The sequence below is a fragment of the Sinohyriopsis cumingii genome, chromosome 5, assembly GCF_028554795.1.
Source record: "Sinohyriopsis cumingii isolate HCF-2022 chromosome 5, ASM2855479v2, whole genome shotgun sequence".
NCBI classification, from domain to species: Eukaryota; Metazoa; Mollusca; class Bivalvia; order Unionida; family Unionidae; genus Sinohyriopsis; species Sinohyriopsis cumingii.
This window is the reverse complement of record NC_142965.1, coordinates 154,421,834-154,447,605: the sequence shown is the minus strand read 5'-3', so window position 1 is coordinate 154,447,605 and position 25,772 is coordinate 154,421,834. Positions and strand designations below refer to the sequence as shown.

The 25,772-nt window shown below is 33.3% G+C and overlaps 1 protein-coding gene across 1 annotated transcript in view; it reads left to right on the top strand.

Moving 5' to 3' along the window:
- LOC149800497 (inositol 1,4,5-trisphosphate-gated calcium channel ITPR3-like) overlaps positions 1 to 25,772 on the top strand; it is a 297,708-nt gene that overhangs the window by 34,519 nt on the left and 237,417 nt on the right. Inside the window, exons 12-15 of the mRNA XM_089958443.1 lie at positions 8,001 to 8,079; positions 13,913 to 13,998; positions 18,603 to 18,731; positions 21,873 to 21,923. Of these exons, the coding sequence (XP_089814569.1) occupies positions 8,001 to 8,079; positions 13,913 to 13,998; positions 18,603 to 18,731; positions 21,873 to 21,923 (345 nt within the window). The remainder of the gene's footprint in view (positions 1 to 8,000; positions 8,080 to 13,912; positions 13,999 to 18,602; positions 18,732 to 21,872; positions 21,924 to 25,772) is intronic.

Sequence of the window (25,772 nt, the reverse complement as noted above, 5' to 3'; positions counted from 1 at the left end):
GTTCAAAGCATTTAGTACACTTGCGATAAAGTAGTTGGTAGACTTAATATTGTCAAATATCACAATACATGTACACCTATGTGCAAACCACACTAGCATTAAATGAAAACATCACCAAGTTTCTGTCTTTACAAATCCATTGGATGGCAATGATAGGCTTCATTAGATAAAGTCTTTGCTAATATAGATAGTTCTGTAGGGGTTTAAAGGTAATTTCAGTGTCATTAGTATTAATCTTTGCAGCTGCTGGAGACTGGAAGGCACCGTTGTTCAAACTTTCCTGCTTGATTCTTTGATTGATCCTGGCAACTGAGTGTTCTTGACGATCATAACGTTTGTATTGTCAGAACGGAAATCTGATATAGTTTGACCTTGAGATATGCTTGTGTCTATATAAAAATGAATATACATCACTGATGTAGTTTGACCTTGAAATATGCTTGTGTCTATATAAAAATGAATATACATCACTGATGTAGTTTGACCATGAAATATGCTTGTGTCTATATAAAAATAAATATACATCACTGATGTAGTTTGACCATGAGATATACTTGTGTCTATATAAAAATAAATATACATCACTGATGTAGTTTGACCTTGAAATATGCTTGTGTCTATATAAAAATGAATATACATCACTGATGTAGTTTGACCTTGAAATATGCTTGTGTCTGTATAAAAATAAATATACATCACTGATGTAGTTTGACCATGAAATATGCTTGTGTCTATATAAAAATAAATATACATCACTGATGTAGTTTGACCTTGAGATATACTTGTGTCTATATAAAAATAAATATACATCACTGATGTAGTCTGACCTTGAGATATGCTTGTGTCTATTTAGAAATAAATATACATCACTGATGTAGTTTGACATTGAGATATGCTTGTGTCTATATAAAAATGAATATACATCACTGATGTAGCTTGACCTTGAGATGTACTTGTGCCTATATAAAAATAAATATACATCACTGATGTAGTTTGACCATGAAATATGTTTGTGTCTATATAAAAATGAATATACATCACTGATGTAGTTTGACCATGAAATATGCTTGTGTCTATATGAAAATGAATATACATCACTGATGTAGTTTGACCTTGAAATATGCTTGTGTCTATATAAAAATGAATATGCATCATTGATATAGTTTGACCTTGAAATGTGCTTGTGTCTATATAAAAATGAATATACATCACTGATGTAGTTTGACCTTGAGATATGCTTGTGTCTATATAAAAATAAATATACATCACTGATGTAGTTTGACCATGAAATATGCTTGTGTCTATATAAAAATGAATATGCAACACATTTGGGGCTGACCATTTAATTGGGGGAAGGGGGAGGGGGTATACTATTTTACATTTTAACGGGGTTTACATGTAATGCAACAGTAATATAGAGAACTAAACTGAATTTTCAACTGAGTGTGTTCAGTATGTTACATACAGGTGGTGCTTCACTAGAGAGTTACTTATGTCAATATGTTGTTTTATAGTTTGTGCAGTGATTTAAAAGACTCATCCTTGGATTGAACAATATATTGGCTTTACATAAGTGAAACAAATTTAGTGGATTGATCTATGTCTTATTACCAGAAGATTAAATGTCTTGCTCACTGACTGAAAAAAATAATAAAATTGTTTCTGCACAAAAATTTCAGTTCTCGACCATGTATTACCAGAATTGTTTTTGGATGTCGTATAAATTGGGCAAGAAAGAAGCTTATTGATCTGGGTCAAAAGGATTAATGGTCAAGGTCACTGACAAAAAGACTAAATATTATAATGACTTTAGTTGTAGACCACCTAACAACATAGCTGATGCAGAATCGGTTGTGTTTTGGTCAAATTCCTTGATCAAAGTTTATTGATGGCTTGCACTTAGGGTAATAAAGAAACCTCTAGATCCTAGGGTCAAATTGTATGATGGCGATGGTAAGTCCCTAAAGAAATAATTGGTTTTCATACACCTCATTTAACTGAAAACTTCATACCCTGATCAAAAGGTGCAATTCATTTAGATCATTTAGCCATTACCTTGTAGAGTCAATGATGCCTTACTAATTTCTGAATAGAGAACTAATAAACATGGGGCACGTGTACCACCATCCACTGTATTCTTGTTACTCTTTGACTTCTTTACATTTGTGTGATATAAATTAATTTCTTTTCCTTATCGAACCTAATATTATTCTACTGTGATACATTAAAATCCATCTACAGTGGGTTTTAGAGACCACAGCTAGGTCCTTTGTGGGTAACTACACTTTATATAGAGGTTGAATATAAAATTGAAATAAAGAAAGGGACATGATCCACTTGCAACAGATACACTTTAAATTCATTTGATTGCTAAGACAGTTTTAAGAATAATTGATATTTAATCTAGCCCTAGGACAAAAGAAATAACTTCTTTTATTACTTGCATTGACTTTTAAACATATGTTTATTCTTTTTTTTTAAATATATGTAAGTTTTGTGAATAAGTAAATTTTGATCACTCCTAAAGATAAGTATGGTGAAGATTACAAAGAAAAGCAAGGTCTATTTTACCAAGATATGTAAGGTCAAGGTTACAAAGGTTTAAAATGTAGTTTCTGAGTGTAAGAAGATTATTACAGTATTTTCAGAATATTAAAATGATCACAAAAGGATATTTGTGAATCATTAGCAAGACAAACATTGTGTAATGATTGATTAAATATAGCTACCATTAAATTATAGAATTTACTGTGTATATACAGTATTTGTAAGCATTCAGTTTACTTACTCAGGTTTAAAAATATATGCTAATGCTAAGTTTGTGAAATACAATGTTGATTTTAATTTATTTGAAAAAATCTTTCTCTTCCATTACAGGAAAAGTTCATAAACAAGGGCAAGGGAAGTCAACTGGAGGTATGATGCTTAGGTTTTCAGTAGTTTAGGTTTACTATAGTAGTCTGCAGATGAGTAAAGTAAGGTCCTTACTAAAATCAGAATAGACAGACCAGTTTACTATAGTAGTCTGTTGATAAGTAAAGTAAAGTCCATACATAAAGTCAGAATAGACAGACCAGTTAGGGTCACCTTGCTTAAGAGCTTTTTGTCATCTGAGCTTTTTACAGAGTCATGCATAACAATATCTCAAAGAATTTGACAGTCATGAATAACAATATCTCAAAGCATTTGACAGAGACATGCATAACAATATCTCAAAGAATTTGACAGTCGTGAATAACAATATCTCAAAGCATTTGACAGAGTCATGCATAACAATATCTCAAAGAATTTGACAGTCATGCATAACAGTATCTCAAAGCATTTGACAGAGTCATGCACAACAGTATCTCAAAGCATTTGACAGAATTACACATAACAATATCTCAAAGCATTTGACAGAATTGCAGATAGCAACACCTCAAAGCATATTTAATCATATCAAGACTGACTGGGTCGACCAAGTTTCTCTTACCATCTCAAGATTTACTAGGTCATGCAAGATAGCATCCCAAAAGCATCTCTTACCAGGTTGAATTTTAGTGTTTCAAAGCATCTAAATGCATCTCAAGATTGACAGGGTAGTACATACCATTATCTCATGTCATCTCAGGAAATCTTGAGATTCATAAGGTAGTACATGCCATTATCTCCCATCACCTCTGGAAATCTTGAGATTGATAAGGTAGTACATGCCATTATTTCACGTCACCTCTGGAAATCTTGAGATTGATAAGGTAGTACATGCCATTATCTCACATCATCTCTGGAAATCTTGAGATTGATAAGATAGTACATGTCATTATCTCGAGTCATCTCTGGAAATCTTGAGATTGATATGGTCAGGCACCACAATGTCTCAAAGCATATCTGAAAATATCAAGATTTTACAATCAGAAAACAGTGTCTTAAAGCATCTCAGGAAACTAGGTTAGTTATCAGCTGATGCATGATATATTTTATTGTACAGGATGCAATACACACCACAGTGCAGACCACACACATACCTTGTCTTTTTGTCTTTGCATGTAATGTATATGCATACGGTAAAGTTACTAGTATTACCAGAATATATCATGACCATTATGGAGATTCAGCATTTCATTTTCTTAATATTATATTGTGTTTTATAATTATTTATATTTTATTCTGCAATTTTTATATTGTCTTCTGTAATTATTTATCTTGTGTTTTTTAATTATTTAGTTTTTGTTTTGTGATTATTTATATTGTCTTCTGCAATTATTTATATTGAGTTTTATAATAACTTTTATTGTTTTCTGTAATTTTTTATATTAAGTTTTGTAATTACATGACCAATAAATTATTTACATATGTGAGTTGTGAGTGTAGCTGACAGATTTATGTTTGAGATATCATCTGCCCCTTTCGGCCTTATGTGAAAGGAAGTTTTCTCATATTGACAGTAAATATTGAAACTCTCTTACATACCTGAATTTGTAAATAGAAATATAAATCTTCAACGTATGGTTCATTATTCATTTTATATTACTTCATCGGACTCACTTTGCCAAATTATGTAGGTCACCCCAAACCACCACCCACAGTCTTAATATCTTGTGTAACTCAATTGTACGATTATATTTTATATATATATATATATATATATATATATATATATATATATATATATATACATATATATATATAAAAGTAATTATGAATAATTAAACTTCAGAGTTACTCTTGAATGTGATGCAAAAGTCTCCTCAAAATTATTTAAATTTCACATTTAAACCCCTTCACTGGATGGTGGTGATTGAAAAATTTGCAAATTAACTTTGATCTTGACGTGTTCTATTACACCTACATAAGATGGCAAGTTAAAATCTATACAAATGTTTTGGATTTTTGTACATGAGATGTTAGCAAACAGAAATGTTACAAGTCTTTTGGCACACACCCTGTCTACGCCACTGATTTATTTCTACTAATTATTGCTATTGCATATGCTTATTTCTCATGGCAGTTAATTTAATCAACAGTGATTTCAATCAGCAGGCATCATTATTGCTCTATGGAATGTTTGTTTAAAAGGTTTTGCCCAATGAAGAATTATTATCATTTGTTATATACTTGATGCATACACATTTGGTATGAAATAAGTTTTAGACCTACATATTTTAAGTTAATTGATATTAGTCCTTGCATGCACATTTTGAGTTAATTGATATACAAGTATACTTTTGGTATGTATATTGCAATTTAATAGGTATAAGCATTATTTAGGCATGCATATTTTGAGTTAAGTGATACAAGTTTAGCTTTGGTATACATATTTTGAGTTAAAGATACAAGTTTAGCTTTTGGTATACATATTTTGAGTTAATTGATACAAGTTTAGCTTTTGGTTTACATATTTTGAGTTAATTGATACAAGTTTAGCTTTTGTTTTACATATTTTGAGTTAAGTGATACAAGTTTAGCTTTTGGTTTACATATTTTGAGTTAAGTGATACAAGTTTAGCTTTGGTATACATATTTTGAGTTAAAGATACAAGTTTAGCTTTTGGTATACATATTTTGAGTTAATTGATACAAGTTTAGCTTTTGGTTTACATATTTTGAGTTAATTGATACAAGTTTATCTTTTGTTTTACATATTTTGAGTTAATTGATACAAGTTTAGCTTTTGGTTTACATATTTTGAGTCAATTGATACAAGTGTAGCATTTGGTTTACATATTTTGAGTTAATTGATACAAGTTTAGCTTTTGGTTTACATATTTTGAGTTAATTGATATAAGTGTAGCATTTGGTACACATAGTTTGAGTTTATTGATATAAGTGTATTTTTGGTACACATAATTTGAGTTTATTGATATAAGTGTAGCATTTGGTACACATAGTTTGAGTTTATTGATATAAGTGTATTTTTGGTACACATAATTTGAGTTTATTGATATAAGTGTAGCATTTGGTACACATAGTTTGAGTTTATTGATATAAGTGTATTTTTGGTACACATAATTTGAGTTTATTGATATAAGTGTATTTTTGGTACACATAGTTTGAGTTTATTGATATAAGTGTATTTTTGGTACACATAGTTTGAGTTTATTGATATAAGTGTATTTTTGGTACACATAATTTGAGTTTATTGATATAAGTGTATTTTTGGTACACATAATTTGAGTTTATTGATATAAGTGTATTTTTGGTACACAGTTTGAGTTTATTGATATAAGTGTATTTTTGGTACACATAATTTGAGTTTATTGATATAAGTGTATTTTTGGTACACATAATTTGAGTTTATTGATATAAGTGTATTTTTGGTACACATAGTTTGAGTTTATTGATATAAGTGTATTTTTGGTACACATAATTTGAGTTTATTGATATAAGTGTATTTTTGGTACACATAATTTGAGTTTATTGATATAAGTGTATTTTTGGTACACATAGTTTGAGTTTATTGATATAAGTGTATTTTTGGTACACATAGTTTGAGTTTATTGATATAAGTGTATTTTTGGTACACATAGTTTGAGTTTATTGATATAAGTGTATTTTTGGTACACATAGTTTGAGTTTATTGATATAAGTGTATTTTTGGTACACATAGTTTGAGTTTATTGATATAGGTGTTGTCTAAGTCTATACAACTTTATACTGTGAAGAGTTTTCCCTTTAGAATTATATGCATCCAAACTAGAAACATGCAGTTATCATGTTTTGGGAGAATTTATAAGAAAACATGAAAAATACTGGGCAACCTTATTTGCAGACTGTTGCAGTAATCAGTTTGAATAATAATACAATAGCAAAAGAAATGAATATGGCAGCAAGTTAAATTTAGACTGGCTCTATATCATTTATACACCTTTCATTGCAAAATTTCACTCGGTTGCAATGATGAATTTTCTCATTGGGTATATTTTTCTTTCTCTAGAAGCAAATTAATGATATTTAAATTTTCATACAGATACCCCACATGTAATTAAGTTGCAGTGTAATGTTACCATATGATATCATCTGGGCTGATGTTATACACTTCACATGTAATTAAGTTGCAGTGTGATGTTACCATCTTATATCATCTGGGCTGATGTTATACACTTCATGTAATTAAACTGCAGTGTAATGTTATCATATTATATAGCCTTTGCTGATGTTACATAGTTAACGTAATTAAGTTGCAGTGCAATGCTACCATATTATATCGTCTGGGCTGATGTTACACACTTCACATGTAATTAAGTTGCAGTGTGATGTTACCATCTTATATCATCTGGGCTGATGTTACACACTTTACATGTAATTAAGTTGCAGTGCAATGCTACCATATTATATCGTCTGGGCTGATGTTACACACTTCACATGTAATTAAGTTGCAGTGTGATGTTACCATCTTATATCAACTGGGCTGATGTTACACACTTCACATGTAATTAAGTTGCAGTGTAATGTTACCATCTTATATCGCCTTTGCTGATGTTACATAGTTAACGTAATTAAGTTGCAGTGTAATGTTACCATATTACATCATCTTTGCTGATGTTACACACTTCACATGTAATTAAACTGCAGTGTAATGTTACCATATTATATTGTCTGGGCTGATGTTACACACTTCACATGTAATTAAGTTGCAGTGCAATGCTACCATATTATATCATCTTTGCTGATGTTACACAGTTAACATGTAATTCAGTTGCAGTGAAATGTTACCAAATTATTTCATCTGGGCTGATGTTACAAAGTTTACATGTAATTAAATTGCAGTGTAATATTAGCCATATTATATCATCTAGGCTGATGTAACGCAAAGAAGATATCAACTGTTTGATATGGAAGCAAACCCTTCGATCTGCTGGGCTGTCCTAGCCACCCCCTGTCTATGTGATGTAACACAGCTTACATTTAAATAAATTGCAGTGTAATCTTAACCTTATTGTATTGTTGGGACGGATGTAATAAGGATTACATAATGCAACCATAAGTATATGTTTATTTAAATTTCTGTTTTTTTATTTCAGGAGAGTGATGACATTCCTATGGAGAGTTATTGTCTTATACAGCATGTTGTGACAAAACAGTGGCTTCATGCCTCTACAGGTATGCTTTATCAAACAGTGGCTTCATGCCTCTACAGGTATTCTTTATCAAACAGTGGCTTCATGCCTCAACAGGTATGCTTTATCAAACAGTGACACCATGACTATATGGTCATACAAAGTAGTAGAAAAGAGTGAGAAGCAACAAGCTTTCTAAAAGTCAACAAAAAATATAGTTCTCAAGAATGCAAAGTGAAAATGTAAAAAATTTAACTTACACAGTATTTTGAATTAAATCCCAAATAATCCTCAAATTTCTAACACAAGTTCTTTTGATTAATATTCCGAATGTACTTTAGTGGTCATCCAAAATAAATCCAATGCTTGAAGTGTTGACTTGCCTGTGATGGCCTATGTTGTTATGATGTGACAACAGTTTTGATGTGTTGACTCGAAATAATATAATCCAAGAATATATCCCTATTTGAATTTCACTATAAATCCAAGTCTCTATTTTCAAGAATGCTATTTTTGATCACTTTGAATTTCCAGAGAAGAATAACTCGAATTAAATATTTTTTAATAAACAAATTCTATCTGAAATACTGGATACAACAATAATACAAATGATTCTTCTAAGATCTTACAGCATAAATAAATATTTGTTCCAGTAAACAATGCTACATAAAAAACTAAGACATAAAAAAGAAGAGCCAGGCTGTAGGACAAAAATTAATTTCTTGAAAAATCTTAGTTATAATTAGAAAGTCTCTTATTAAACATACAATAAAGAACATGGCACTCACAATTCCTTGACTCAGTATAGTTAGGAAATAATTAGGAAATAGTTAACCCATACTCACAGAGAAAATATTAGCTATGTATTAGTTGTTTACAGAATTTAAAAAAAATCAATCATTCAGGTCCAGTAGAAAATGAACTTGATTTTGGACAAGGTCAAGTCCAAAATATAATTATCTGCCATAGCATATAGTGAATAAGAAAAACATAACAAACAATGCAAATTATATATACATAACAAACAATGTAAATTATATATACATAACAATTGCTTCATGCTAGTGCAGGTACTCTTCATCAAACAGTTGCTTCATGTTAGTACAGGTACTCTTCATCAAACAGTTGATTCATGTATGTACAGGTACTCTTCATCAAACAGTTGCTTCATGCTAGTGCAGGTACTCTTCATCAAACAGTTGCTTCATGTTAGTGCAGGTACTCTTCATCAGACAGTTGATTCCTGTTAGTGCAAGTACTCTTCATTAAACAGTTGCTTTTCATGCTAGTGCAGGTACTCTTCATCAAACAGTTGATTCCTGTTAGTGCAAGTACTCTTCATTAAACAGTTGCTTCATGTTAGTGCAGGTACTCTTCATCAAACAGTTGCTTCATGCTAGTGCAGGTACTCTTCATTAAATAGTTGATTCCTGTTAGTGCAAGTACTCTTCATTAAACAGTTGCTTTTCATGCTAGTGCAGGTACTCTTCATCAAACAGTTGATTCATGTTAGTGCAGGTACACTTTATTATGAACTACTCATTACATTTGAATGGTTTTCATTAAACAGTTGCTTTTCATGCTAGTGCAGGTACTCTTCATTAAACAGTTGCTTTTCATGCTAGTGCAGGTACTCTTCATCAAACAGTTGCTTCATGCTAGTGCAAGTACTCTTCATTAAACAGTTGCTTCATGTTAGTACAGGTACTCTTCATCAAACAGTGGCTTCATGCTAGTGCAGGTACTCTTCATCAAACAGTGGCTTCATGTTAGTACAGGTACTCTTCATCAAACAGTTGCTTCATGTTAGTGCAGGTACTCTTCATTAAACAGTTGATTCCTGTTAGTGCAAGTACTCTTAATTAAACAGTTGCTTTTCATGCTAGTGCAGGTACTCTTCATCAAACAGTTGATTCATGTTAGTGCAGGTACTCTTCATTAAACAGTTGATTCCTGTTAGTGCAAGTACTCTTCATCAAACAGTTGCTTTTCATGCTAGTGCAGGTACTCTTCATCAAACAGTTGATTCATGTTAGTGCAGGTACTCTTCATCAAACAGTTGATTCATGTATGTACAGGTACTCTTCATCAAACAGTTGATTCCTGTTAGTGCAAGTACTCTTCATTAAACAGTTGCTTCATGTTAGTGCAGGTACTCTTCATCAACCAGTTGCTTCATGTTAGTACAGGTACTCTTCATCAAACAGTGGCTTCATGTTAGTACAGGTACACTTCGTCAAACAGTTGCTTCATGTTAGTGCAGGTACTCTTCATTAAACAGTTGATTCCTGTTAGTGCAAGTACTCTTCATTAAACAGTTGATTCCTGTTAGTGCAAGTACTCTTCATCAAACAGTTGCTTTTCATGCTAGTGCAGGTACTCTTCATCAAACAGTTGATTCATGTTAGTGCAGGTACTCTTCATTAAACAGTTGATTCCTGTTAGTGCAAGTACTCTTCATCAAACAGTTGCTTTTCATGCTAGTGCAGGTACTCTTCATCAAACAGTTGATTCATGTTAGTACAGGTACTCTTCATCAAACAGTTGATTCATGTATGTACAGGTACTCTTCATCAAACAGTTGATTCATGTTAGTGCAGGTACACTTCATCAAACAGTTGATTCATGTTAGTGCAGGTACACTTCATCAAACAGTTGCTTCATGTTAGTGCAGGTACTCTTCGTCAAACAGTTGCTTCATGTTAGTACAGGTACTCTTTGTCAACCAGTTGCTTCATGTTAGTACAGGTACTCTTCATCAAACAGTTACTTCATGTTAGTGCAGGTACTCTTCATCAAACAGTTGCTTCATGTTAGTGCAGGTACTCTTTGTCAACCAGTTGCTTCATGTTAGTACAGGTACTCTTCATCAAACAGTTGCTTCATGTTAGTGCAGGTACTCTTTGTCAACCAGTTGCTTCATGTTAGTGCAGGTACTCTTTGTCAACCAGTTGCTTCATGTATGTACAGGTACTCTTCATCAAACAGTTACTTCATGTTAGTGCAGGTACTCTTCATCAAACAGTTGCTTCATGTTAGTGCAGGTACTCTTTGTCAACCAGTTACTTCATGTTAGTGCAGGTACTCTTTGTCAACCAGTTGCTTCATGTTAGTACAGGTACTCTTCATCAAACAGTTACTTCATGTTAGTGCAGGTACTCTTCATCAAACAGTTGCTTCATGTTAGTGCAGGTACTCTTTGTCAACCAGTTACTTCATGTTAGTGCAGGTACTCTTCATCAAACAGTTGCTTCATGTTAGTGCAGGTACTCTTTGTCAACCAGTTGCTTCATGTTAGTACAGGTACTCTTCATCAAACAGTTGCTTCATGTTAGTGCAGGTACTCTTTGTCAACCAGTTGCTTCATGTTAGTGCAGGTACTCTTTGTCAACCAGTTGCTTCATGTATGTACAGGTACTCTTCATCAAACAGTTACTTCATGTTAGTGCAGGTACTCTTCATCAAACAGTTGCTTCATGTTAGTGCAGGTACTCTTTGTCAACCAGTTACTTCATGTTAGTGCAGGTACTCTTTGTCAACCAGTTGCTTCATGTATGTACAGGTACTCTTCATCAAACAGTTACTTCATGTTAGTGCAGGTACTCTTCATCAAACAGTTGATTCATGTTAGTGCAGGTACTCTTTGTCAACCAGTTGCTTCATGTTAGTACAGGTACTCTTCATCAAACAGTTGCTTCATGTTAGTGCAGGTACTCTTTGTCAACCAGTTGCTTCATGTTAGTACAGGTACTCTTCATCAAACAGTTGCTTCATGCTAGTGCAGGTACTCTTCATCAAACAGTTGCTTCATGTTAGTGCAGGTACTCTTTGTCAACCAGTTGCTTCATGTTAGTGCAGGTACTCTTTGTCAACCAGTTGCTTCATGTATGTACAGGTACTCTTCATCAAACAGTTACTTCATGTTAGTGCAGGTACTCTTCATCAAACAGTTGCTTCATGTTAGTGCAGGTACTCTTTGTCAACCAGTTACTTCATGTTAGTGCAGGTACTCTTTGTCAACCAGTTGCTTCATGTTAGTACAGGTACTCTTCATCAAACAGTTACTTCATGTTAGTGCAGGTACTCTTCATCAAACAGTTGCTTCATGTTAGTGCAGGTACTCTTTGTCAACCAGTTACTTCATGTTAGTGCAGGTACTCTTCATCAAACAGTTGCTTCATGTTAGTGCAGGTACTCTTTGTCAACCAGTTGCTTCATGTTAGTACAGGTACTCTTCATCAAACAGTTGCTTCATGTTAGTGCAGGTACTCTTTGTCAACCAGTTGCTTCATGTTAGTGCAGGTACTCTTTGTCAACCAGTTGCTTCATGTATGTACAGGTACTCTTCATCAAACAGTTACTTCATGTTAGTGCAGGTACTCTTCATCAAACAGTTGCTTCATGTTAGTGCAGGTACTCTTTGTCAACCAGTTACTTCATGTTAGTGCAGGTACTCTTTGTCAACCAGTTGCTTCATGTATGTACAGGTACTCTTCATCAAACAGTTACTTCATGTTAGTGCAGGTACTCTTCATCAAACAGTTGATTCATGTTAGTGCAGGTACTCTTTGTCAACCAGTTGCTTCATGTTAGTACAGGTACTCTTCATCAAACAGTTGCTTCATGTTAGTGCAGGTACTCTTTGTCAACCAGTTGCTTCATGTTAGTACAGGTACTCTTCATCAAACAGTTGCTTCATGCTAGTGCAGGTACTCTTCATCAAACAGTTGCTTCATGTTAGTGCAGGTACTCTTTGTCAACCAGTTGCTTCATGTTAGTACAGGTACTCTTCATCAAACGGTTGCTTCATGCTAGTGCAGGTACTCTTTGTCAACCAGTTACTTCATGTTAGTGCAGGTACTCTTCATCAAACAGTTGCTTCATGTTAGTGCAGGTACTCTTTGTCAACCAGTTACTTCATGTTAGTGCAGGTACTCTTCATCAAACAGTTGCTTCATGTTAGTGCAGGTACTCTTTGTCAACCAGTTGCTTCATGTTAGTACAGGTACTCTTCATCAAACAGTTGCTTCATGCTAGTGCAGGTACTCTTCATCAAACAGTTGCTTCATGTTAGTGCAGGTACTCTTCATCAGACAGTTGCTTCATGTTAGTGCAGGTACTCTTCATTAAACAGCTGCTTCATGTTAGTGCTGGTACTGTTTGTCAGCCAGTTGCTTCATGCTAGTGCAGGTACTCTTCATCAAACTGTTGCTTTTCATGCTAGTGCAGGTACTCTTCATCAAACAGTTGATTCCTGTTAGTGCAATTACTCTTCATCAAACAGTTGCTTCATGCTAGTGCAGGTACTCTTCATCAAACAGTGGTTTTGTGCTTCTGCAAGTACTCTTCATAATTAATGTGTGTTCAGTTACCAGGCAGCAGCAAAAAGCATTATATTGATTTGTAGTTTTGGGGCATGATAATACAAGTCTTTTATCTGCTTTTACAATAACCCTGTGTAAAGAAAAGGGCAAGTTATGCTATTCACATTGTCTGTCTGATGGCATATCTGCAATTCAATAAATGCAGGTATAAAGTTTTGTATCCATCTTGATAATAAATATTATAGCAGCATACATATTGCTATCAAACTTAAAAGCATCCTTACATTGTAATTACTCTTGAGGATATGTTTTGGGTGCCAAATCATAGCCACTGTGACCTTTATTCTGACATTTATTAAGTACTGCTTAAATATCTTTCTGGATCGTATCACCAAACCATTTCATCTATGCCACTCAACTTGTGTTAAAGTGTATTTTATGCGATAGAATCCTTTTTTTGTTTGTACCAAAACTAGATTTAGTTGATCCACGGTTTCTTCAGCATTTCGGAATGCCATTTAGCTCACTGCATTTAGTTGTAATTGATTTCAGAGAAATATAGACCAAGCCAAGAAACAAAGTCACAAGGCAGCAAATCTTTGAGTTCACTGAAGTGGAGCAGTGCCGAATTGAAAATGGTATGGTATTTTTTCCTTCATATTTACCTTCTCTTTTCTCATTAGAAGGAGATAGTACATAGTGAGAAAATGTTGATGGTGAGCTGGTTTATATCATATATATAATGTTTCATTCTGTTATCATCCTTATTGATAGTCTTATCACTTTTACCAGAGAAAATATTTTGATGTATTTTTTATTTCATAAAGAGATACTGAAATATATGTATATCAGTAGAGAAAAATGATATTGCATCATGAGTGGTGATACCAATTGTACATCCTCAGTGGAAATATCCCTTTTGGAGCATAACTTTCATTTTTCATGTAGGATATGTACCTACCCTGATATATGCTACTCAAGCATGTACTTCTATATTTAGGCTAGCTTCAGTTTTTCTACTTTTTCTTCTCTCTCTCTCCCACACTTTCTTTCTCTGCATCGAGATGAATAGATCTTAACATGTGACCCTGTAGTGCATGTAATGAATGAGATGGTGCCACAAAGAATGCCTAAAAATGAACTCAAACAACAAAAAGTAGGTTTCAACTTTTTATAATTAGTTTTTCATGTGAATGATGCAAAGTATCAGTGTCTGAACTATTTTGATATGTTGATATTTGATATTCTGTGTCAGTAAGGTATAAATGTTACCATTCAACAGTACACATTTTTAAGAAAAATACTTGATTACAGTAATAGTAATAAAATTGTTTTATGTTGCAGTTGTAACTGTCATCACAGTCATATTCATGTCTAAAAATGATTGAAAAATCAGGCAATAATTTTAAGTGTCAGTTCTAAACCAAAAATAAAGTGCCCATCAAAATTTGGGTGCCTCATGTATTACAGAAACAGACTGCATACTTGCCAACACACAAAAATTCACATATGAATGTAGAAATAAACAAAATTTGAAACCAACATTCTTATAAGTAAATTACAATCATTAAAATATATTGGTAAATGATGTTATGCTCTAAAGTATGTAATCTGTCAAGTTTCAACAGTACCCCTCCCCACCATCCCAGCTATGTATGTAATTTGTCAACAGTACCCCACCCCATCATCCCACCTATGTATGTAATCTGTCATAAGTACCACACCCCATCATCCCAGCAATGTTCAGTGTATCAGTCAGTGCAAGAAATGTCTTAAAAATATAAAATCTTCATTTACATGCACAATCTATAATAGTTAAAGGTTCCTGTTCTAAAATTATTGTAAAATTGTGGAACTTCTTTTTATTATATAGCAACATGACCATTAATCACACTGACATGGAATGGAGAAACAGATCCATGCGTATCAAAGTTTTTTTTTTGTCTGAAAAATATATAATTACATTAACTCATGGGATATTAATGGTTTTCATTACAAAGCACTGATTACATGGGGTATTAATGGTTTTCATTACAAATCACTGGTTATATGGTGTATTAATGGTTTTCATTACAAATCACTGATTACATGGGGTATTAATGGTTTTCATTGCCAGGCACATATTACATGGAACTTTACTAGTTTTTATTACAAAGCACTGATTACATGGGGTATTAATGGTTTTCATTATAAAGCACTGATTACATGGGGTATTAATGATTTTCATTACAAAGCACTGATTACATGGGGTATTAATGGTTTTCATTATAAAGCACTGATTACATGGGGTATTAATGATTTTCATTACAAAGCACTGATTACATGGGGTATTAATGGTTTTCATTATAAAGCACTGATTACATGGGGTATTAATGATTTTCATTGCCAGGCACATATTACATGGAACTTTACTAGTTTTTATTACAAAGCACTGATTACATGGGGTATTAATGGTTTTCATTATAAAGCACTGATTACATGGGGTATTAATGGTTTTCATTGTAAAGCACTGATTACATGGGGTATTAATAGTTTTCATTGTAAAGCACTGATTATATAGATTTTTAATGTTTTTTTGCAAGGCACAGATTACATGGAACAATACAAGTTTGTATTAAAAAGCACTGATTACATGGAGTATTATTGGTTTTAATTGCACAGGACTGATTACATGGAACTTTACTAGTTTTTATTACAAAGCACTGATTATATGGAGTATTAGAAGTTTTCATTACTCATTACATTTGAATGGTTTTCATTACAAAGAACTGATTACATGGAATAATAATAATTTTCAGTACTAAGCACTGATTACATGGAGTATTTCTGGTTTTCATTACAAAGCACTGACTACATGGGATATTAATGGTTTTCATTACAAAGCACTGATTATATGGTATATTAATGGTTTTCATTACAAAGCACTGATTACATGGGGCATTAATGCTTTTCATTTTTAAAGCACTGATTACATGGGGTATTAATGGTTTTCATTACAAGGCACTGATTACATGGGGTATTAATGGTTTTCATTATAAAGCATTGATTACCTGGGGTATTAATGATTTTCATTACAAGCACTGATTACATTGAGTAATAATGGTTTCATTATTGATCACAGATTAAAAGGGGTATTAATGGTTTTCATTATAAAGCACTGATTACATAGGGTTGTAATGGTTTTCATTCAAAGCACTGATTACATGGGGCATTTATGGTTTCCATTACAAAGCACTGATTACATGGAGTATTTCTGGTTTTCATTGTAAAGCACTGATTACATAGGGTTGTAATGGTTTTCGTTACAAAACACTGATTACATGGGATATTAATGGTTTTCATTACAAAGTACTGATTACATGGGGTATTAATGGTTTTCATTACAAAGCATTGATTACATGGGGTAATAATGGTTTCATTATTAATCACAGATTAAAAGAGGTACTAATGATTTTCATTACAAAGCACTGATTACATATGGGTTTAATGGTTTTCACTACAAAGCACTGATTACATATGGGTTTAATGGTTTTCATTACAAGGCACAGATTAAAAGGGGTACTGATGGTTTTCGTTACAAAGCACTGAATACATATGGGTTTAATGGTTTTCATTACAAATCACTGATTATGTGGAGTACTAATGGTTTTCATTACAAGGCACTGATTACATGGGGTATTAATGGTTTTCATTACAAATCACTGATTACATGGGGTATTAATGGTTTTCATTACAAGGCACAGATTAAAAGAGGTACTAATGGTTTTCATTACAAATCATTGATTACATGGGGTATTAATGGTTTTCATTACAAATCACTGATTACATGGAGTACTAATGGTTTTCATTACAAGGCACTGATTACATGGGGTATTAAAGGGGTACTAATGGTTTTCATTACAAATCACTGATTACATGGGGTATTAATGATTTTCATTACAAATCACTGATTACATGGGGTATTAATGGTTTTCTTTACAAGGCACTGATTACATGGGGTATTAATGGTTTTTATTGCAAAGCACTGATTACATGGGGTATTAATGGTTTTCATTACAAAGCACTGATTACATGGGGTATTAATGGTTTTCATTACAAATCACTGATTACATGGAGTACTAATGGTTTTCATTACAAGGCACTGATTACATGGGGTATTAATGGTTTTCATTACAAGGCACAGATTAAAAGGGGTACTAATGGTTTTGATTACAAATCACTGATTACATGGGGTATTAATGGTTTCATTACAAATCACTGATTACATGGGGTATTAATGGTTTTCATTACAAAGCACTGATTACATGGGGTATTAATGGTTTTCATTACAAATCACTGGTTATATGGTGTAATAATGGTTTTCATTACAAAGCACTGATTACATATGGGTTTAATGGTTTTCATTACAAGGCACTGATTACGTGGGGTATTAATGGTTTTCATTACAAATCACTGGTTATATGGTGTATTAATGGTTTTCATTACAAAGCACTGATTACATATGGGTTTAATGGTTTTCATTACAAAGCACTGATTACATATGGGTTTAATGGTTTTCATTACAAAGCACTGATTACATATGGGTTTAATGGTTTTCATTACAAGGCATTGATTATATGGTGTAATAATGGTTTTCATTACAAATCACTGATTGCATGGAGTACTAATGGTTTTCATTACAAGGCATTGATTATATGGTGTAATAATGGTTTTCATTACAAAGCACTGATTGCATGCGATATTAATGGTTTTCATTATAAATCACTGATTGCATGGAGTACTAATGGTTTTCGTTACAAAGCACTGATTACATATGGGTTTAATGGTTTCATTACAAGGCACTGATTACATGGAGCTTTAAAGGTTTTCATTATTAAATATTATTATTTTCTCAACATAGTCTTTTTTTTTCTTAACATGCAATCCATCATTTTTTAACGTTGGAGATGTTTATCCAGGAGGTCAGATGTTCATGACATTTGAAAAGTCCAGATTACCAGCTCATGCAATATTTAACATTAGGAGAGATCAAGTCATATATAATTTATATATATATATATATAGATCGAGTCATATATATATATATATATATATATATATATATATATATATATATATATATATATATATATATATATATATATATATATATAATGGTTTTTCATTACATGGAGTATTAGATAGTACATATATATATGTATTACTGTTATATATATCCATGCAATACCTGGTCTAATTTCAGATATATTGCACTGAAAACAAGCATCAAGGTAGTACCTTTACTGTGCAGTGTGTGAAAAAGGAACTTGTTGACGTTTTCCATTTCATGGCAGGAATGGTTCCATTTTTACAGAAACTTGTACTGACAGATGTACGTATAAAGCATTTTGTTTTTCATTTTCATATTGTGTATATAATTTGAATGCAGTCTGCACTCAAAGACAAAGAAACAGAAGAAGCTTTATTTAAAGTCAGTATACAAGTTAAAGAACAACCAACATTTGTCCTCATCTATTTTTCATGTTATATGAAGACAATCTACTAACACCAAAGGTGAGAAAATCACTCATACAGTACTAATTCTTATTGCTTTACTAATTCTTAATTACTTGACTAACTCTTATTACTTGATTGAAATAAAGAAACAAACTCTCCATGCTAATTTGATGCTTGCTTTTGCCATTGCTTGAGTTTGAGGAGATAGGGAAATGAGGCATCTATAGGGCAATATAATATTTAAATACAATAATGATAATAGTGTGGGTTTAATACAGCGCTGTATCCTTAGAAGCTCCTAGCTCTTTACAATATTAGGTAACACATGAAAACTTGTACAGTGACAAGATACAAAAGCAAACATGAAATTACAAAACGAAAACATGCTGACAATAATTAAGGAAGTAAACATTATTAAGTCTTTAAGTTTGTTCTTCTAGTAAAAATAGGTGAGTTGTAAGAGCAATCTCAAATGAGATCACAATGTCCTTGTGTACATCATCTGTTGGCGATTCATTCCATCTAGCTGGCCCCTGATACTCAAAAGAGCGCTGTGTGTATGAGTTTGTTTTAATAGTGGGAATGATGAAAATGCTGTTAGAAAAGGAACATACATTTTATAGATGGGGGTGTACACAACAGTGAGGTCAGATAGGTATATTGTATTGGAGCCAGTCAATGAAATGTAGCACAGTGAACAAATTTTGTGTTTGATTTCGGATTGAATGGGCAACCAGTGAAGGTTACAGTGCAGGAGAGAGTTGTGCTCATTTCTTCATACTCAAAGGATGATTTGAGTAGCCGTGTTTTGAACTTTTTGAAGTTTCTGTAGAAGCTACTGACATGAACCAGATAGAATTGAATTACAGTAGTCAAGTCTTGAATGGAACACATTTGTTTTACCAGCATCAACAGAAAGAAAGTTATGAATGGAGCAGATGCATCCCAGTTCCAGATATGCAGTCTTGCATTACATGTTGGTGTAATGAGAGTGTACTGTTGATATGCAGCCTTGCATTACATGTTGGTGTAATGAGAGTGTACTGTCGATATGCAGTCTTGCATTACATGTTGGTGTAATGAGAGTGTACTGTCGATATGCAGTCTTGCATTACATGTTGGTGTAATGAGAGTGTACTGTCAATATGCAGCCTTGCATTACATGTTGGTGTAACGAGAGTGTACTGTCGATATGCAGTCTTGCATTACATGTTGGTGTAATAAGAGTGTACTGGTAATATGCAGCCTTGCATTAAATGTTGGTGTAATGAGAGTGTACTGTCAATATGCAGCCTTGCATTACATGTTGGTGTAACGAGAGTGTACTGTCGATATGCAGTCTTGCATTACATGTTGGTGTAATGAGAGTGTACTGTCGAGAATAACACCTGTCATACTGACTGTGAATTAATGTTGGTATTTCTGATACTTGTTGTTTGATTCAAATACCATAGACAAGTCAAGAAGGGTGAGGACTGTAATCTTTCCACTATCCAAAGTAGAGAGAAGGTCATTAACTAGTATCAGAAGGGCAGTTTCAGTACTACATGCAGACTGTACATTGCTACAGGCAGACTGTACATTGCTACATGCAGACTGTACATTGCTACATGCAGACTGGACATTGCTAAAAAGACTATTTGAATTCAGATGTAATGCAAGTTGGGATAGACCAACATTTTCTTAGATTTTGTAAATGAATGAGAGGTTACAAACAGGTTAGTAGTTCTTTAACTCGTTAGTGTCAAGTGATGGTTTCTTTATCAGAGCTGCCTATACACACACACCAGAGCTTGTAATACACACACATCAGAGCTGCTAATACACACACATCAGAGCTTGCAATACACACACATCAGAGCTGGTAATATACACACATCAGAACTACTAATACACACACATCAGAGCTGCTAATACACATCAGAGCTTGTAATACACACACATCAGAGCTGCTAATACACACACATCAGAGCTGCTAATACACACACATCAGAGCTTGTAATACACACACATCAGAGCTGCTAATACACACACATCAGAGCTTGTAATACACACACATCAGAGCTGCTAATACACACACATCAGAGCTGCTAATACACACACATCAGAGCTTGTAATACACACACCTCTGAGCTGCTAATACACACACATCAGAGCTTGTTATACACACACATCAGAGCTTGTAATACACACACATCAGAGCTGCTAATATACACACATCAGAGCTGCGAATACACACACATCAGAGCTTGTAATACACATACATCATAGCTTGTAATACACACGCATCAGAGCTTGTAATACACACACATCAGAGCTTGTAATACACACACATCAGAGCTGCTAATACACACACATCAGAGCTTGTAATACACACACCTCTGAGCTGCTAATACACACACATCAGAGCTTGTTATACACACACATCAGAGCTTCTAATACACACACATCAGAGCTTGTAATATACACACATCAGAGCTGCTAATACACACACATCAGATCTTGTAATACACACACATCAGAGCTGCTAATACACACACATCAGAGCTTGTCATACACACACATCAGAGCTGCTAATACACACATATCAGAGCTTGTCATACACACACATAGTTTGTAATACACACACATCAGAGCTTGCAATACACACACATCAGAGCTGGTAATACACACACATCAATATATTGAATGAGCATAAATGCTTATGTATGACTGCATATTTTGCTGTATCATAGGATCTGTGTTATTATATGTGTATGTATCTTTAATTCTCTAATATTTAATTCATTAGCTTGAATTATAATTATATACTTGCTTCTTTATGAGAAAGAATACACAAATGAGAAACTAATTTAATACTCAGAATTATGTTGCTAGCTTTTCTGTCTTGTTTTGTATGTAACCTTATGTATTACCAAATTCTTGGTTTTTGCTTTCTTGTAATCTCTTATTAAATTATTCTTTGATAATATCACAGCTCTTGCTCAGTATTTGTGCCAATTTTTTCATTTGACAGAAAAAAGAGAACAAAAAGCTGGATGCTGTAATAGCCTACAAGACCTCCATGGTGAGTTATATTCATCATTTCCTTCCTTCCTTCCTTCCTTCCTTCCTTCCTTCCTTCCTTCCTTCCTTCCTTCCTTCCTTCCTTCCTTCCTTCCTTCCTTCCTTCATTCATTCATTCCTTCCTTCCTTCCTTCATTCCTTCCTTCCTTCCTTCCTTCATGGGACTAATTTTCTGCTTTGAAGATAGGGAAACTAAAGGATTATAAATCTATTTTTGAATTTATTCACATATCCCTATGATTTCCCTTTCTTTTCTTTAAATTAGAATATATTTTTCCTCTTAGGGAAGACAATTAGCTGGTACTTGTGGATACATAACTATCTTTCAGTCCTACATGTGGATACAGAATAATCTTTCAGTCCTACACTTGGATACAGAATGATCTTTCAGTCTGACATTTGGATACATAACTTTCTTTCAGTCCTACATGTGAATACATATTAACTATCTTTCAGTCCTACACATGGATACAGAATGATCTTTCAGTCCTACATGTGGATACATATTAACTATCTTTTAGTCCTACATGTGGATACATAACTATCTTTTAGTCCTACATGTGGATACATAACTATCTTTCAGTCTGACATGTGGATACATAACTATCTTTCAGTCCTACATGTGGATACATAACTATCTTTCAGTCTGATATGTGGATACATGACTATCTTTCAGTCCTACATGTGGATGCATATTAACTCTCTTTTAGTCCTGCATGTGGATACATAACTATCTTTCAGTCTGACATGTGGATACATAACTATCTTTCAGTCCTACATGTGGATACATAACTATCTTTCAGTCCTACATGTGGATACATAACTATCTTTCAGTCCTACATGACTAATTGCATGCTATTTTGGAGCAGCAGATAAATTAGGATGGCATGGTTTAACATATATACCATTTGCAAGACTGAACTGTTATGATATAAAATACCAAAGGCTCATTGCATGACCTGGGGTTGCATATTTAACTTATTAAACACTGCCATATATTATTGTCCATGGCCATATTTTATCATCCATTGCCATATATTATCATTTTTCTCTATATTATCCTCAGGTGCCATTTATTATCATCCATTGCCATATCTTATTGTTCATTGCCATATAATATTGTCATTTGAAATATGTTATCATCTATTTCCATATATTATCATCCATTGCCATATATTACTGCTCATTGCCATATAATATTTTCATTTGAAATATGCTATCATCCATTTCCATTTATTATCATCCATTGCCATATCTTATTGTTCATCGCCATATAATATTGTCATTTGAAATATGTTATCATCCATTGCCATATATTATCATCCATTGCCGTATGTTATTGTCCATTTCCATATATTATCATTCATTTCCATATATTATCATCCACTGCCATATTATCATCCATTCCATATGTTATCAGCCATTTCCATATAGTATCACCCAATTGCGATATATTATTGTCCATTGCTATATAGTATCATCCATTGCCATAAATTATCATCCATTTTCATAAATTATCATCCATTGTCATATATTATCACCCACTGCCATATATTTCATCCACTCCTGCAATCTCTTCCAAAATTATTTGGAAATTAAAAGCAGAACATTATTGTATTCCTCTTTTTGTCAAGCAACATACAATAGATGATACCTTCATCCTTAACACTTTTATTTCTGTTACATACAATAGATGACATACCTAACACTTTTATTTCTGTTACATACAATAGATGACATACCTAACACTTTTATTTATGTTACATACAATAGATGACATCCTTAACACTTTTATTTCTGTTACATGCAATAGATGACATACCTAACACTTTTGTTTCTGTTACATAGAATAGATGACATCCTTAACACTTTTATTTCTGTTACATACCACAGATGACATCCTTAACACTTGTATTTCTGTTACAGACAAGAGATGATACCTTCATACTCAACACTTGTATTTCTGTTACATACAAGAGATGATACCTTCATACTTAACACTTTTATTTCTGTTACATGCAATAGATGACATACCTAACACTTTTGTTTCTGTTACATAGAATAGATGACATCCTTAACACTTTTATTTCTGTTACATACCACAGATGACATCTTTAACACTTGTATTTTTGTTACATACAAGAGATGATACCTTCATACTCAACACTTGTATTTCTGTTACATACAGGAGATGATACCTTCATACTCAACACTTGTATTTCTGTTACATACAAGAGATGATACCTTCATACTCAACACTTGTATTTCTGTTACATACAAGAGATGATACCTTCATACTCAACACTTGTATTTCTGTTACATACAGGAGATGATACCTTCATACTCAACACTTGTATTTCTGTTACATACAGGAGATGATACCTTCATACTCAACACTTGTATTTCTGTTACATACAAGAGATGATACCTTCATAGACAACACATGTATTTCTGTTACATACAAGAGATGATACCTTCATACACAACACTTGTATTTCTGTTACATACAAGAGATGATACCTTCATACACAACACTTGTATTTCTGTTACAGACAAGAGATGATACCTTCATACTCAACACTTGTATTTCTGTTACATACAGGAGATGATACCTTCATACACAACACTTTTATTTCTGTTACATACAAGAGATGATACCTTCATACACAACACTTGCATTTCTGTTACATACAATAGACAATACCCTTCATACACAACACTAGTATTTCTGTTGGGGCCCCGAGTGGCCGAGTGGTCTAATGCGCTCCCCATTACGGATCACTGCCATCTCACCTCTGTCTGCGTAGGTTCGAGTCTCGGATTCGACCAATGTGGATATGTGAGAAAGCTTGCCAGTAGCTTCTCGAGGGTCAGTGGTTCTTTCCGGGGTTTTCCCGGGTTCTTCCTCCACCATTAATACTGGCTGCCATGTATAGCCTATCGTGTGCTGAAAAATGGCGTTAAACCCAACAACAACAACAACAAAGTATTTCTGTTACATACAACTAGATGATATCTTCATACATAAAAACTAGTATTTCTGTTACATACAACTAGATGATACCTTCATAAACAACACTAGTATTTCTGTTCCTATACAATAGACAATACCCGTCATACTCAGTAGATTTTATGTATTCTTTTATATGCCTGCCATAAGGTGGAAAATATTATGCTATGTCCTTCTGAGTGAAGCTTATTAATTTTGGAGTCCAAAGTTCAAAGGTCAAGGTAGCTGTGACTGAAAGAGGAAAATGTGTGTATCGTTATTAACTTTTGTTCTTGTTCTTGACAATAAAACTTTATCAAGATTTGTGGAGGGCTCATGCATAAGATATGGAACATGCCTGTTGATTTTTGTTTTGAAAGGTTAAAGGTCAAGATGATTGGGACTAAAACAAATGGGTTTAGAACACTTATAATAAGTTTCCAGACAAATATTTTGTTATTGTTTATACTTAATAGATGACAAATTCCTTCAATTTGGTGTTTTAGAATTAAATGTCAGGGCCAGTGTGAGTTTATTATGAAACGAATTATTCTGTACAGTAAGTTTAGCTCAAGAGGTTGTTGAAATCAGTTATATCTGTAAAAGTTTACATTCAAGACTATTTTGTGTAACCCATTATTTTTAAGGCTACTTGTCAGGGTGTATAATGTGTTATTCTCAAGACTACTTGTCAGGGTATATAACATGTTATTCCCAAGACTACTTGTCAGTGTGTATAACATGTTATTCCCAAGATTACTTTTCATGATGTATAACGTGTTATTCCTAAGACTACTTGTCATGGTGTATAACATTTTATTCCCAAGACTACTTATCAGGGTGTATAATGTGTTATTCCTA